This window comes from Dermochelys coriacea, chromosome 2 (genome assembly GCF_009764565.3).
Source record: "Dermochelys coriacea isolate rDerCor1 chromosome 2, rDerCor1.pri.v4, whole genome shotgun sequence".
NCBI classification, from domain to species: domain Eukaryota; kingdom Metazoa; phylum Chordata; order Testudines; family Dermochelyidae; genus Dermochelys; species Dermochelys coriacea.
Window position 1 is genome coordinate 230,703,115 of NC_050069.1, and position 16,718 is coordinate 230,719,832.

A 16,718-nucleotide genomic window follows, 5' to 3' on the forward strand; every position below is an offset into this window, starting at 1 on the left:
TTAGGAAGACTAGGAACAAGGCATACATTTTTAACAGTGAGGGTAATTAACCACTGAACAACATGCTTAGGGACATGGTGGATTCTCCATCACCTGAAGTCTTCAAATTCAGACTAGATAGCATATCTTTTGGAACGCTGTAAATTCAAACTGCAGTTATGGTCTTATGCAGAAATTACTGTGTGAGGCAATATAGTCTGTGCTACCATAACATCATAGAAGACTTGGGATTGAAGAGACCTCAGGTGGTCATCTAGTCCAACCCTCTGCTCAAAGCAGGACCAACCCCAACTAAATCATCCCAGCCAGGGCTTTGTCAAGCTGGTCCTTAAAAACCTCTAAGGATGGAGGTTCCACCACCTCCCTAGGTAACCCATTCCAGTGCTTCACCACCCTCCTAGTGAAATAGTTTTTTCTAATATCCAACCTAAATCTCCCCCACTGCAACTTGAGGCCATTGCTCCTTGTTTTGTCATCTGCCACCACTGAGAACAGCCTATCTCCATCCTCTTTGGAACCCACCTTCAGGTAGTTGAAGACTGCTATCAAATCCCCCCTCACTCTTCTTTTCTGCAAACTAAATAAGCCCAGTTCCCTCAGTCTCTCCTCATAAGTCATGTGACCCAGCCCCCTAATCATTTTCGTTGCCCACTGCTGGACTCTCTCCAATTTGTCCACATCCTTTCTGTAGTGGGGAGCCCAAAACTGGACGCAATACTCTAGATGTGGCCTCACCTGTGCCGAATAGAGGGGAATAATCACTTCCCTCGATCTGCTGGCAATGCTCCTACTAATGCAGCCCAATATGCCTTTAGCCTTCTTGGCAACAAGGGCACACTGTTGACTCATATCCAGCTTCTTGTCCGCTATAATCCCTAGTTCCTTTTCTGCAAAACTGCCGCTTAGCCAGTTGGCCCCCAGCCTGTAGCAGTGCATGGAATTCTTCCATCCTTGGACTCTGCACTTGTCCTTGTTGAACCTCATCAGATTTCTTTTGGCCCAATCCTCCAATTTGTCTAGGTCACTCTGGAACCTATCCCTACCCTCCAGCATATCTACCTCTCCCCACAACTTAGTGTCATCTGTGAACTTGCTGATGGAGCAATCCATCCCATCATCCAGATCATTAATGAAGATGTTGAACAAAACCCGCCCCAGGACTGATCCCTGGGGCATTCTGCTTGATACCAGCTCCCACTTATGCAGGAGGTAAGAGTTGATCCTAAATCTGGCCTTAAAATCCAAATTTTAGAGCACTCATGTCCACTTACTGCTATGGCAGGAGGGGGAGCTAGTGACCTAAAGATGCAGAAATTCAAACAGATGGAAGTAAAGTGGTTACCTCTGTTAGTTTTAAATTTGGAAGGGGCAATCCACAGTTTATAGATCTTCGTAAAAGCTTGAAAATAAAATTTCAGCTGCTACCAAATATATCCTTTTACACTTGACAAACCGATTCTCCTGCCATGTGTTTCTAACTGACCTTAAAATTAGCATAGATCTGTTTATTGCTGCACTCCTGCACCAGAATCATCAATGTGAGCACAGCACATGGAATATATAGCATACTCCCAAGGGCAGGGTCTGGCAGATCTGAAAACAAAGGGAATTCAGAACCAAAATAACTATCTACTGTAGAAGATTATGAAAACAGATGTAAAAAGAGAGAACGGTCACATTTTATGCCAGTTCAGTTTCCCTTTAGAATAAACAAAAAGATTTCATTTTTGGTCTATTATTGACTTTTAGGTATAGATATTAGCCTGGACCATCAGTCAACATGAAGCTTGATTCCTGAAAGATAATCAATTTCTTCCTTCCCATCACCACACACTCAGTATCTATGCCTGCAGAGTAGAACAACCAAATGTTGATTTTTATAATTTTTAACCAACACTATTCTTCTGTCAAAGAAGTTATCTTTTAGAAATGAATGAGAAAGAGACTGCCCAGATTGACAATATGGTTTCATTGGGGTTTTACTGACTATATTCTGCCTGTCAATTTTCTTTATTTAAATGTAACTGTTCTCAGTGATATAACACAGATTATGGGAAAAAATATATAACTGAACTTGTAACCTAGAAGTGGTACCTTTTAAGTTCTTCTCTCATATTCATGCACAAAACAAATTTTAAACATGGGTGATCCAGATACTAGAAGTTTGCATGGAACAGACTTGGAGTTAATTGTGCATGGGAAAGCTGCCTAAATTAATAAGCCATGAAAAGTTTGTTTTATTTTGTTGGGTACTTTTTTTTGGTTTTGATTTTTGCTTGTTTGTTTGGAGGAGGGTTGCTATGGAAGAGGACTAGGTAGAAAGATGACTTTTCTAAAAACAAAACATAATTTTCATTGCAGATGTTCTGTGGTTAAATAAATATATATGGCAGTTTTCGATGTCTGACATTTAACTGTGAAATGTCTCCTATTTCTTAACAGAGGAGAGTCTGGCCTGGAGCATCAATCACATTACCTTCTAATGGAAAAAACCAGGATTAAATTCTGCTTTCAGACACCCCGAGGTAAGGGCCCAATCCTGAAAGCCTCAACCATGTGTGCAATCCTGTTAACTGTAATAGAACTATTCACACACAGAACAGGGCCTCAATGAGGGACTACTCCATTGGCTTCAACAGACTAACTGGACATGTCTAAGAGCACAGACTACTGCATTCTAATCCTAGATCTGTCACTGACTCCCTTTGTGACCTTAGTTAAAGCACTTATCAAAATTATACTGTTTGCATTTCTTATGTTACTAAACATTAAAAATCTCCTTACAAAATTGTAAAGCTCTAAAACAATATACTACAAACTTCACTGTGTATACTGAAGTATCTATATGTAAAGTATAAGCAAAGAGCTGCAGATTTTTCACCAGGAGTTTCAGGACTGATGGCTAAGTTTAGTAATAAAGGATTGAACCAACTCTCATGTCTCCATTGACAACAATATACTAATGCTCTCTGTGTGCTACTGATGTGAAAATATTGGGGAACAAGCCTGGTCTGTATAAATAAGTCACCACCAAGCCACATATATCTCCTACTATGGGATAAAAACTGTGGTTATCTCACAAACTGCTATATTGAAGTACTGTTGCCAAATGTTGATTTTTTTTAGGGCTTTATTTGGTATGTTGGTTGCCATTATCTTGCAAACTCTTACACATGTACTTTAAAATGAGTGAGTAATCATACTGAAATTAAATACATGTAAGATGTTTGCCAGATTAGAGACTAAAAAGATGCCAGGAAGCATGGGGAAAAGTATCCTTAAGCTTGATTATGGAAAATATCTATTCACCAATTACAAACACTAATAATTTTACAGAAAAACACAAGTTAATCTACCTCTAAGTTAGATGTTAATGTGGTAGGAAACCAACACTGATACTCATCTTGGCAGCATTGTAGAAATCCTTTTGCAGAACTAGTTTCTCTTGCTGCAGACTGTCACTAAGGTTTTATATACAATCTTTTCTTTTTAAAATAACAAACAGCTTCTTTTCCTCTCATTTTTCTTGGACATGCACATTTACTGGAATCATTACTAAAAGAAGCCAATGAGCAATTTACTCTTGATTTCTCGTGAATCCTGTTGACTATACCACACACCACTGGTGAATGCAGGATCTCTTTTCTTCCCAAACATTTGGAGGAAACTCCCATAATGCCCCACTACCAGATGATGCTGAGAATTCTATTGTCTCCTGTCACATGACAGCAGAAGAATTCCATTAGAGAAATGTATGCCATGGTACCACTCTGTTTATAACTGTATATACGTAAGTTTGAAACACACATGAATTCTTGCTATTATACATGAAAAAGTAATTGCAAGGAATGTTTACTTTCTTCATCTGTTCTCCACTGGAAAACAAACATTTGAGTCCCAGTTTGCCTTTACTTTGTGCCTTTATAAGGATAAACATCATGATAAACTAATCCAAATGGCTACAAGACACATTAAAAATGTGGATAAAGTAATGGAATAGAAATCCTTTTATTCATGCTTCACAGTTATTAGTCTTAACAGGACTCAAAACAAGACTCGTCTGCAAGTGCAAAATTTGCAGATTTTAAAGGGACATGAAAATAGGGAACCAACGGGCAGTTTGTACTTCTCACCACACACTTCCAATAAAGAAAAATAGCCGAATCTGAAAAAAGTAATGTCCGCTGTGATGCAAATGGTATTGTATCCATTTGATACGCAAATTTCAATTGGTACTTAACCTTCAACAATATCCAGGGTCATTCAAACAAATAAGAATTCAAGCCTTCCCCAAAGACATGGGTCGCTTCATCTGCTCTGGCGGTACCTCTACAAAAGAATCTCAGCCATACTATTTGTATTTATTGTAATTTCTTCATTTGAAAGTAACTCCAAAAGAACGGAAATGTAAATTACTATTGACACTGACACTGCTGCAATTGTTCAGAAACTCCATCTGTGATTCTAAGCTGCAGCTGAAAGTTCTGGAAATAAATGGAACCTTTCTGGGACCAACAGCAGTGATTTAGTTCCCTCCCTCCCCTCACAAAATAAACATATCCTAGATGCAAGGGTGATGATTTGGTCACACTCCCAACATTCTCAAGCACAAGCAGTATGCAATGTGGTGTTATACAATTATCATACTTTTTGCACACCTATTTGCAATACTCTCATATTTCTCTGAGGCTACATCTCAGAAAGGCTCATCTCTCAAAGCAAATTTGTTGCTTTTATGCTGTGGTATTACATTTTAATTGGACCACTGGCATCTGTAGGACCTCCTGAGATTCCCACCAACTTTTAACACATTGGTATCAGTATTTGTTAATCATTGGAGGATGTTACTGGGTGTTCACAGAGTGTCTATTATGTTGTTAACAACAGAACCAGAAAACATCTGGGGATGATTTTTCCCATACATATAAATACCAACATGTGACAAGTGAATAATGGTGTGAATTCAGTCTGTTTTTCATGGAATCTCATGGAAAGCAAGATAAAACGTTCAGCTTTCCTTTTAGAATTAAGACTATGTTAGACAGGAATACAAGAAACAAAGTGTCCATCTCTTTTGCTTTCAGTTCAGATTCCAGAATCTCTAGAACTCTCAACAAAAATACCTGTGGCCCATATTCTCTTCCAAAGACATCTTTAGGGAATGAGAGAGGTGTTTGGTCCCTAAGACAGTTATTAAGGCTTAGTTGTATCTGTAACTATTCCTACTTTTTTGCATGTTCACATATTTTATTGTCTTGCCTTTTAGTTACTGTAACACAATTACACACAAAAATATTAACACAATAACCTTCTTTTTGTGTGTGTTGGGCAAGACATTTTAAATAGCTTGTTTTTCTCTTGCATTTTATTCTGCTGGCAAGCTCCTCCAGTTGCATTCTAAAATCCTTATTGAAAGCTTTCAATTTGCACTACAGTTAACTGTATTTATAAACCACAAACAATGTCTAAAAAGCTCTTCTTTAAAACTATGTTCCTTCATTTTCCACCTCCTACTGTTCCGGGAACTTTAATAGGCAGGTACCTGGCAAAAGAAGAGATGAAGCTGCCTAACTTTCCAAATAACTTAAAGAAATGAAGAAAACAGATGTTACTGGCATAGAAAAAAAAATGAATCCCTTTATGCCCAAGATAAGCAGAGTTATTCACAACAACCAAAGAAAATGGAACTGAAGGTAAGGTGGGTTCACTCAAAAGGAAGATCTCTTAGTCTGGCATAGGAGAGTGAAGTGACAGCAAGTCTAAGGGCAGTCTACACTACCATGCTACATCAGCGCAGCTGCGCCACTTAATGCGTCTGGTGAAAATGCGCTAAGCCAATGGCAGAATGCTCTCCCATCAGCATAATTCCCATCAGCATAACCCCACCTCCGTGAGAGGCAGAAGCTATGTCGGTGGGAGAGCGTCTCCCGCTGACATAGCACAGTATGAACGAACAGCACTTAAGCGGATTAAATTGCATTGCTCAAGGGGATGTCTTTTTCACACCCTGAGCAACCTAAGTTACATCGACTTAAGCAGTAGTGTAGACCAGCCCTAAGACTATCACCTTAATAGTCTGCAGAGAACCTGCGTTGGTGTGCCTAATACAGGTTTTAAATGTTTTTATAAACCACTTGAAGAGATCTTGGTAATACCTGGCCAGAGTATTTAAGTTGGTCCCCCTTATTAGACCCTTATTAGTTAAAATGCTGCTTGGGAGAAAAAGAGGTGTGTCTAGGATATGCATTTAATTACAGTACTTTCCTTCAAGCCACTAGTGTTCTCCCTGAAAATCTTGTTCATAAATTCAGGTTTCAGCATAATCCAATTTAATTTATGATTTGGCAGGAATCGTTCTAATATTAACTAAAATCATTACAAATACTTCAGCCCTAATAAAGGTTAAAAATTAGGGCTGTCAATTTATCACAGTTAACTCAAACAATTAATTCAAAAAAATTAATCGTGATAAAAAAATTAATTGTGATTAATCACAGATTTAATTGCACTGTTAAACAATAGAATACTAATTGAAATTTATTAAATATTTTGGATGTTTTTCTACACTTTCATATATATTGTATTCTGTGTTGAAATCAAAGTGCATATTGTTTTTGAAAATATTTGCACTGTAAACATGATAAACAAAAGAAATAGTATTTTTCAATCCACCTCATACAAGTACCATAATGCAATCTCTTTATTGTGAAAGTGCAACTTACAAATGTAGATTTTTTTTGTTACATAACTGCATTCAAAAACAAAACAATGTAAAATTTTAGAACCTTCAAATCCACTCAGTCCTACTTCTTGTTCAGCCAATCGCTCAGACAAACAAGTTTGTTTACATTTACAGGAGATAATGCTGCACTCTTCTTATTTACAACATCACCAGAACGTGAGAACAGGCATTTGCATAGCACTTTTGTAGCGGGCATTGCAAGGTATTTACCTGCCAGATATGCTAAACATTCGTATGCCCCTTCATGCTTTGGGCACCATTCCAGAGGACATGCTTCCATGCTGATAACGCTCATTTAAAAAATAATGTGTTAATTGAATTGTGACTGAACTCCATGGGGGAGAACTCTATGTCCCCTGCTGTTTTACCCGCATTCTGCCATACATTTCATGTTATAGCAGTCTCGGATGATGACCCAGGACATGTTGCTCATTTTAAGAACACTTTCACTGCAGATTTGACAAACACAAAGAAGGTACCAAAATGAGATTTCTAAAGATAGCTACAGCACTTGACCCAAGGTTTAAGAATCTGAAGTGCCTTCTAAACTCTTAGAGGGATGAGGTGTGGAGCATGCTTTCAGAAGCTTTGTGCAGGGGGTTGGACTAAATGACCTCCTGAGGTCCCTTCCAACCCTGATAGTCTATGAAGTCTTAAAAGAGCAACTCTCCAGGCTCTGTAGTTTACACATCGAACCATCAAAATAGAAAATCACCTTCTACTGGTGGCATCTGACTCAGATAATGAAAATGAACACACGCTGGTCCGCACTGCTTTGGATTGTTATCAAGCAGAACCCGACATCAGCATGGACACATGTCCTCTGGCATGGTGGTGGAAGCATGAAGGGGCACATGAATCTTTCGCACGTCTGGCACGTAAATACCTTGCAATGCCGACTACAAAAGTGTCATGCAAATGCCTGTTCTCACTTTCTGGTGACATTGTAAACAAGAAGAGTGCAGCATTATCTCCTGTAAATGTAAACAAACTTGTTTGTCTGAGCGATTGGCTGAACAAAAAGTAGGACTGAGTGGACTTTAGGCTCTAAAATTTTACATTGCTTTGTTTTTGAATGCAGTTTTTTTGTATATAAGTCTACATTTGTAAGTTCAACTTTCATGATAAAGAGACTGCACTACAGTACTTGTATTAGGTGAACTGAAAAATACTATTTCTTTTGTTTGCAGTACAAACATTTGTAATCAAAAAATAAATATAAAGCGAGCACTGTACACTTTGTATTCTGTGTTGTAATTGAAATAAATATATTTGAAAATGTAGAAAACATCCAAAAATATTTAAATAAATGGTTTTCAATTATGGTTTAATCGCACAATTAATCACGATTAATTTTTTTAATCGCTTGACGGCCCTACTAAAAATACTTCTTTTATAACTATACATCCCAAGACACAGGCCATCCTAAACCAAAATCCAGTGTTGTTGTTGTTTTCAATTAAGTGAAAGCAAATATGCACACCGGTAAAAACCCAACAGGTCTCACTCATGCATGTTAAATGCACTCTTTAAATTTGGGATCGGTTTTAAGGCACCCTTACAGAAGTCTACTTGTCTGCAGCCCTGGAGTACGAATTTTTGCTCCGGTTGTTTGTTTGACCAGACACGTAATATCTATCCATATATTAACAGTAAAGAACCTAACAACCACTGTGGCAGCAGGCAACCGAGCAGACCTAGGCTTGGGCAGGACAGTCTGCAGAGCAATTTTGCCACCCTGTTCCCCCCGAGCTTGCAGAGCAGTTTTCGCCAAGCACAGCTCTGCAGCCGAGCAGCTCAGACGCTCCCGGCTGCTGCTATCGGCCCCCCACGCTACCAGAGCCGGTCCCTTGCGCTCCTCTGTCAGCGCACCGCGCCCAGCCCCACCTACACAGGTGCCTGCGCAAGCCCAGGGCGGGCAGCGCCAGCCCAGGCCCGCCAGCGCTCTGCTTGGGGCGGCACGGGCCGGGCCGGGCCGGGGGTGAGAATCCCAGCGGCGGGGGGGGGGGGAGAACCACGGGCGGCGAGCGGGACCGGTACCTGTCAGCGCCTGGTGCATCCCCCCGATGCCGCTGTACAGCTCCAGCACGCGCACCGGCCCCATCCTCCCGCCCCACGCGCAGCACCCGGCTCTCACTGAGCATGCGCGGGCGCTCTGCGCATCCTCAGTAATGTCTGCTGAAGTCATTGCCCGGCTCCGCTCTCACTTGCCCCCAGACTCTGCTCGCAGGGTGACAGGGAAGCGGGGGAAGGGCAGAGTCGGAGCCGGGTCACTCCGCTCCCAGGGTGACCGGGTGGAAGCGGGGGCAGGGGCATGAGCTGCGAGCTGACAGGAGGAGAGGCGCTGCCAGAGCGGGGAAGCTGGGGGTGGGTGGCAGCCTGGCTGCAGGTGTTCCTGGCTGGCTGGTCCATGCCAGCCCCCTCTCCCCTCCCCCCCCCCCCCCAGCTGCCGTGCTAAAGGCCCAGTGCTGCCCAGTTCCTGGGCTCCAGACCCTCACTAACTTCTGAGGCTCTGGGCTCTAGGAGACTGGATGCCATGTAATGTGTGTGTGACTTACAAACCCCCCACCCACCAGCAGTTCAAAATGTTCAGACCTGTTTTTTACTATTTGACTTGCATCCATGTTTTTAACCTTTCAAAGAATCCCTTTCCAGTTTTCCCAGCTGTAGCGTGTCTGGATGCAGCTTTATAGCATTGCACAAAATTGTCTTCTCATCCAGCTGCCTGAACTGGACTTCCGTTTCCTTGATCGGCTGTAACTGTAGCTTCCTTCCTTTCAGTTATTTATTTTTATTTTGTTAAATGTTATTTTTATCTTGCATTGTTTTTAGCACTCTGTCATTCATCTCAGTTAATATTGTGCATATTCATGTCATTGTGCTATTTATGTTTTTAATAGCAAGCAATCATTTAAAATACTAATTGAGGCTAGCAGTTTAAGCAATCACATCTCAGTGTTTTGAAGTAATAGCACTTTGTTGTTATTGTAATTCATAATTTTTATTTCTACACTTTTAATTTTTTCCTCTTGTACCACAAGTTTACTCGTTTTTAAGTTTCCTTTGATCCTCCAGGACAGATTGCCTTTCTGATATTTTGGCCTATGTTTTTTCATGTAATCACTTGTGCATAGAACTTACTTCCCAAATATGCGCAAAGGGCACTGAACTATCTTATATGAAATTCCTCCAAAGGCAAAACTTCTACTGTAATTTTCACTGATCATAGATATAAATTATTCACAATGCCAAGAATTAAAAATAATCACATCATGCGCCAGAAAGTTATGATATGATTCACTTCAGTGTTGGTTTTCATTCTGACAAGTTTACTGTTTATTCTGCCAAAATCACTAAAGATTTTTTAACATAAAATATTTAGTTATTTCTTTGATCTGGTCTCACAAACTCTTTTATTACTGTATGATGGTATTTAAAACTATGTGTCTCACATTCCAGTGTGCAATTCAGACCAGGGAGGGTTTGGGTCACTGCCTGTCTCATAACCCTGGGTGCCTTGCAATACTTTTCTGTTGTAGCTCCCAATCTGGGCCATTCACAAACAGCCTACCAGCATGCAGGTCACACCCTGAGTGTCTGTGTATAGATATAGCCCTGGCCCAGTAGCCTGTCAGCAACACACCAGTCACACTCTGGTTTCCATCAGCCTTGGTTACTACTTGCAGGGTGACCCTAACATACTCCCAGTCCCAAATCTTCCCCAAAATGTGTGTTCTGCACTGTCCAGCCCACTCCTGGACAGTTCAGATATTTGAAGTCGGTTGCTTACGTAAGGGGTCAATATTCAATAGTTTGCTACTTTAACGGGAGTTACCAAACAGTTCAGTTTAAACACAGTACTGGATTAGTTTTGGTTAAAACATAAAATAAGTTTGTTTAATTACAAAGAGATTTTAAGTAAGTACAAGTAGAAGGCATTACAGTCAGAAATTGTTACAAGAGAAATAAAGATAAAACACTTCCTAATACCAAGAATTTAACAAGCTAGACTTGTTAAGGTAAAATCCTTACCACGGGTTTTCAACAACATTGCTGACCAAATTTTCAGGTCAGGATCTCCCCTCACAGTCAAAGGACTAGTTCCTTTGTCTTCTTAGATGAAAGAGAGAGGTAGAGAGATACCTTGGGGTGTTTTTGCCCTTTGCTTTTATAGTCCAGTCACCCTTTGAAGTGGATTCTTCTGAGGATTACTCCTCAAAGTAAAGTTTATTCAAAAAGTAAAGAAGCTGTCATAGAATGTAGTGGTGTTGGTGGCTCCATGCTCTTTCTTCTCCCCTGGATATGCTGAAATGCAGATTTGCCTTGTTTCCTGCCATTTCCCTCTCATGCTGTTTCAAGGACGCTGTTTACTATTTATATGTAAATTGAGGTGAATACACATTCCTTTGTTTAGAATAGGCCTGCTAAACAACTTTGGCTGAGGCAGGGCTATGTGGGTTTGAACACATACTAACAACTGCATACAGGGGGAATTCATAAGTTTACAGATAATGTTGCTATGTACATTTCACCAGGATATTGACCAGAAACTTACTAGTTTTCAGATAATACCTCACAAGGCTTATTTTCTACAAAGATTACTACAATAGTGTATATACAGGGGTGCTTTCAGCCATAATGTGTATATATTAATTTTAATAAATCAATTAGGTGTACTTTATCACGTTTACTATATGGAACATTCTTGTCTCAGGCTGACTGCCCCCTTCAAAGGGAGATGGGCCCAGCATCTGCTGTGACTAATCAGCTGCCTCTATGCTGAGTTCTTTTATTAAAACTCTTCATACGCTTTACATCATCACAGCATCAGGCAATACCACACATATTAAGTCATTTAGAACAGGGCCAAACCATCTTCCAGTATCCATAGTCACTTTCGCTACCTCCTGGGCTTCCATTTCCTTTGCCCAGCTAAGTGGAGAAACCTATTGCTCAAAGTTAGATGAGAAGAAGGAGCATAAGGAAGGACAGAGGCTACAAGGGAAGGAAGGTCTATCTGAGCCAGGTCAAAGTCCTGAGAGACAGATGCCATCTCACCCACTGTCCTACTATCAGCAGGCATGAGACATGGAGAGAGCGCCATTCCTCTCCCCTCACCCCCCACCTCTCCTATGAAAGGATATGAGTCTTTAAGAACCCTTGCCCTCAAATGCCACAGCCACCTCAAAGGCTGCCAACCTTTTTCCCTCCCCTCTTATCCTTTGCCCGCTGTGGTATCCCCTGAGACCTCTCCACTCCTATTCCAAAGTCACCCTTATGCCCTAGCTTCCTCACTCTGCTGTTGTGGATACTGCAGTTGTGATGTTTTCTGCATCTTCCTTCACCTAACCTCTAACACCTTTGTCCATGTGCTACTATTGCCCATCTCTGGAAGGGGAGCATCTTGCACGTTCTTTCCCAATTCCTCTAACAGCAACAGGGGATTGTGGTATCATTGTTCCCCTGTTCCTCATTCTCAAATACCACATTGCGCCATCCCCATCTCTCTATTACCCCTCTACCAGCACCCTCCCCACCTAAATGTGCTCTCTTGGCATATGCCTCCTCCCTGTACCACCAATTTCCACACTGTGTATTTCTGGTGTAATGTAGACACAGGCCTGCTAAGTGACCAAACTGCCCACAGGGGCAGCATTGTACCAGAAGGCAGTACACAGAAGCCCCACACATGATAGGTGTAAGGCTGTCCAACATAACTAACTTCCGCTATCATGAAACAGCTGGGCAACTGCAAAATCTGATGGTTGTACAAGGATCTTGACAAGAGCACCATGAGCATGCATTCCTACATCCAAATCTCCAGTCAACTCAGGATTTTCTCACCTTAGCCAACACAGTTGCCTGTCTGCTTAGCCAATCCACAATCAGCTCATTGGGTACTAGATTACTGAGGAACACGATAATAACCTTCTTAATACCCGATCTCATTGGGGGAACTACCACCAATCACTTCCAATACCCCTTACCTTGCATCCTTGCATATGCCTTCCAGAAGGTTTCCATTAACTCATTTGACCAAAACCACAAATCAATTTCCTTGGACCAGGTAGCTGGTACAAGATCCACTGGAAAGAACTGCATGCCCCTCAGTATCTGTGCTCAACTCTCTAGAGTTGAATGACCCATAGCTATGTACCATAACCACATCACATGTTTCTCTTTTCCATTTTACTTCCCCCATTTGCCCTTAACCCCTGTAACCCTAAGAGCCCCTTTATGCCAACTGGCAAAGGGTGCTCCCAACACACTGTTGTCAGAATATTTAGCCAAACAGTGCAAGATATCATAAAAACTGGTAACATGCTGATCATTAATATAATAGCGAGATGTTTGTACAGTTAGTACTCCCTACCCACAGTTGTTTGTGAAACCCTAATGGGAGGTACATGAGAAAAGATGAAACAGCCTCTGTGGGGCCAGGAAGAGGGGATGTGGAGATGGGATCATCGAAGCAGGTGACACACTGGGTTGGACAGGGGGAGCAATCCAGGCCAGTGACACTGGGGCATCATTGATCCTTAGGATTTCATGTCTGCAGAAGTGAATTTATTGCGCAGTGATGTTTCTAAAAAGGTCACTTTAGATCATAGACCACTGGCAGAGCAGGAAGGAAGGAAGTCACTGACAAAACTGTTCTAATTTTTATCTAGTACAACTAAACTACCTTTGCCAAACACTTGAAATGAAGAGATGATTCAAAGATATTCAGTACCACTCAGAAGAGCAAGTTTTCAGCACAGACTTTCAAACTATACTGTGCATACACTGAAGTTCATGATCCTGCAAACACATATGCACAATAGTTCAAGGGGACTACTCAAGTTGTGTGAGTACAGTCACTCAAAGGCATATGTGCTTGCAAGACTGGGCCCCAAATAGTTTCAGGGGAAAAAGATAAATAAATAAATAAATAAATAAATGTTATTTTCAAACAAATCTCTCTAATATTTCCATATATCAGTCATGAGTTCTTGGAGCAAATTCATCTTTGCTGCATTTCTGTTGATGTTGGTGAAATTGTATTAGAGATCAGTTAGCCCATTATGTTTATATTCTAGCAGTACTGCACAGAGCTGGACATAGTGCACAGCGCTGGCTGTCAAGAGCCAGTTGTGGCTCACTCATCCAAAGCCACTCAGCCATCAAGCAGGTTAAGGCTGCATGGACATAACAGAGATACACTCTGCTCTCTCCCCTCCTTTTCTGCCCACCCCGACTCCAGATAGGGTGACCAGATGTCCCGATTTTATAGGGACAGTCCCAATATTTGGGGCTTTGTCTTATATAGGTGCCTATTGCCCCCCATCCTGTCCCGATTTTTCACCCTTCCTATCTGATCACCCTTAACCCTAGAAGATCCTCTCCTTCCCCTCACACCGGGTAGAGTCTGGCATAGGAAATGGCAGATCTACCACTGCCAAATTGTATGTCTATGGAGAATTCTCCACTGCTCTTTTCTTGCCACTTCAAGGCCACTCTACACTAAGTGGACTGGAGAATCTAGCCCCTAATATTTATATGTTATAGCAATAAAAAACAAGAAGCAGGAACTCATGAGCCAGAGAGGGACATTACTGGTCTCCTGTGGAAATGAATGGAAAACACCAAAAGTTCCCCAAGCACTCATGTCTCAGTAACTTCTTAGTAATCACTGGAACTAGACTTAGAGGTTTTAGCTACTTATAGTAGAAAAAAAGAGCAAATGCAAGTGAGGACTCTGGAAGCAATTCTTCTTTATGGGCCCTTTATGGCCTTGATGTCAATGGAAGTCTTTGCATTGATTTCCACAGGCTTTGGATCAGGCCCTGTGTGGCAGTATTTCTGGTGGACTGTTTACTTAACAGGCCAGAACCATGGTCAAGAAATGTCATTCTACCTTCACTTCCAAATTTCTTCCACTCCTTCCAAGAAGGATGTCATTCCATGTATGGAATGTCCTCAGGGAAAGTGATCATCCACCTGTAACCTTTAACAATTGACAAAGGAGGGAGAGTCTCCCATCCTATCAGAATCTATAGCAATCAATTTTAATTCTCTGCTCCATCCCTAGACTGGGGGTTTCAAAAGTCACAACTAAAGTTCTGTATAAAAGGTAACACTGATTAGACTAATAACTGTAAATTTTAGGCCCAAACTGCACCTGATGTGTTCTATGCTACTGCCAGTGAAGATGCTGCTTGAGCTCTCATTGATTTAAAGGGAAGAAGTACTGGGATAATGGAAGGTGAGGGTGCTCAGCACCTTGCAAGACTGAACACATAACATTTCGGGTGGGGGATTGTAAATCAGCTATGCCTTAACAGTATTTAAGGCTTTCAATATAAATTGATAGAGTTCCTATAAAAATGTTAGTTTATTCCAAATCAGTGCATCTGCAAAATACTATGGTTTATTCATGAACTGTCTGCTATTTTTCCGCATCCCCTTCTACATATATATATGTATAGCACAATAAAGAATTGTTGGCATAAACACATTAGACCAGCATTGCTATTCAAATAACCTTTTAAAACTCCTTCCTCCTAGCAACAGAGGAGTATTTCCTCAATTCAGCTACTGTTTCAGAAGTTTGCCCAACTTTGATAATCAGTCTGATAATACAGTTAATCACAGTGAATCTGACAGATGTTTCCCTGATCACATCCAGTGAAACAGATGTATGTGCTGAAAGGAAACATGCAAACAAAATCACTACACCATTTCCACTTTTTACAATACTTTAAAATTGCTATGAATGTTACAGATACCAGGGCAGGAAAATTTTGTCACTATAGCAATAAGCAAAAATGATGACAGGAGGACACTGCATTTCATTGTGAAAGGAAGGATTACAGACTGTGACTACATGAAATACCTCCTTTCACTACAAGCTATTGTGTATATACAACAGCCACCACCACACACGCGTTACATTTTTACCGGGGCCTCATGTCTTTTGGGGTTACATTAACTCTGCCTCACTCCATGCCATCCCTGCATTTCCTACCACATGAATCCAGACTATCTCCACTGGGCCAGTAGTCTCCTCTGTTTGCACCTGTTCTGATTCCCATCATGTTTATGAGCATGAAATGTTAACATTCTACAGGTCACATAAGTTCCAATATGTAACAGAGGTTTTACTGGAATCATACTTCTGCACTGACAGATCTAGCTTCAGGCTTCATTGCCAGGCTTTATTCTGGAGTAAAAGCATACAACTGAATTACTCACAAACTCAGAAAATAAGGGTTTATAATGGAAGCCCTCGTAGACCATTAACTATGAAGTGCCTGGGGCTGATATACAGAAAGTCAGAGAAAATGAAAGATTCAGATACTATATATCAGGCCATAAGACACATAGAATGGTATAAAATGGTAGATAGATTCAATGATCATCTGAAACTTGGAGATATGTAAATGTTAGTATAGGAGACTGAAAAGAAGGATCTGCTCTAAAATAGCTGTATTCCAAAATGTAGATCTGCAAAAGCATGCAGACCTCTCAGCAGGCTGGAAATGAATCATATATTCTGGGTCAGAAATCACTCTAGCTAGGAAAGAATTTTAGGTATCTACATGTCATATCCTTGCTATGTAATCATTTGAGTTAAAAAAATTACTAACATCCACTATGGACAGAATTGAGCATAAAATATTGTTTTCACAAATCTTGCCCAAATATTTTAATTTTTAAAAATGAAAACTTTCTTCAGCTTATCAGAATTGAACTTTGTTTAATTTAATATTTCAGGAGAGAATATTTTACACTTGACTTCTGACAAAAAGTATAAAGTAAGTTAAGCTTTCCAGCCACTAATGTGGTATTTCTGGGAAAGCAACTGTGCCACCGTTTTATAGCTGCTGAATTCAAGGTGGTTCAAATACTGTACCTTGAATCTATCACACCAAAAATGAAACCAGCATCAGTCTTCGTTTTTTAGTTTCACCCACTCCTTTTCTAAGAAATCTAC

At 40.7% G+C, this 16,718-nt stretch overlaps 1 protein-coding gene across 1 annotated transcript in view; it reads right to left on the reverse strand.

Moving 5' to 3' along the window:
• TRDMT1 (tRNA aspartic acid methyltransferase 1) overlaps positions 1-8,945 on the reverse strand; it is a 41,209-nt gene extending 32,264 nt beyond the window's left edge. Inside the window, 1 exon segment of the mRNA XM_038390275.2 lies at positions 8,783-8,945. Within this exon segment, the coding sequence (XP_038246203.2) occupies positions 8,783-8,930 (148 nt within the window). The 5' untranslated portion in view covers positions 8,931-8,945.
• Between the last annotated feature and the right edge of the window lie 7,773 nt (positions 8,946-16,718).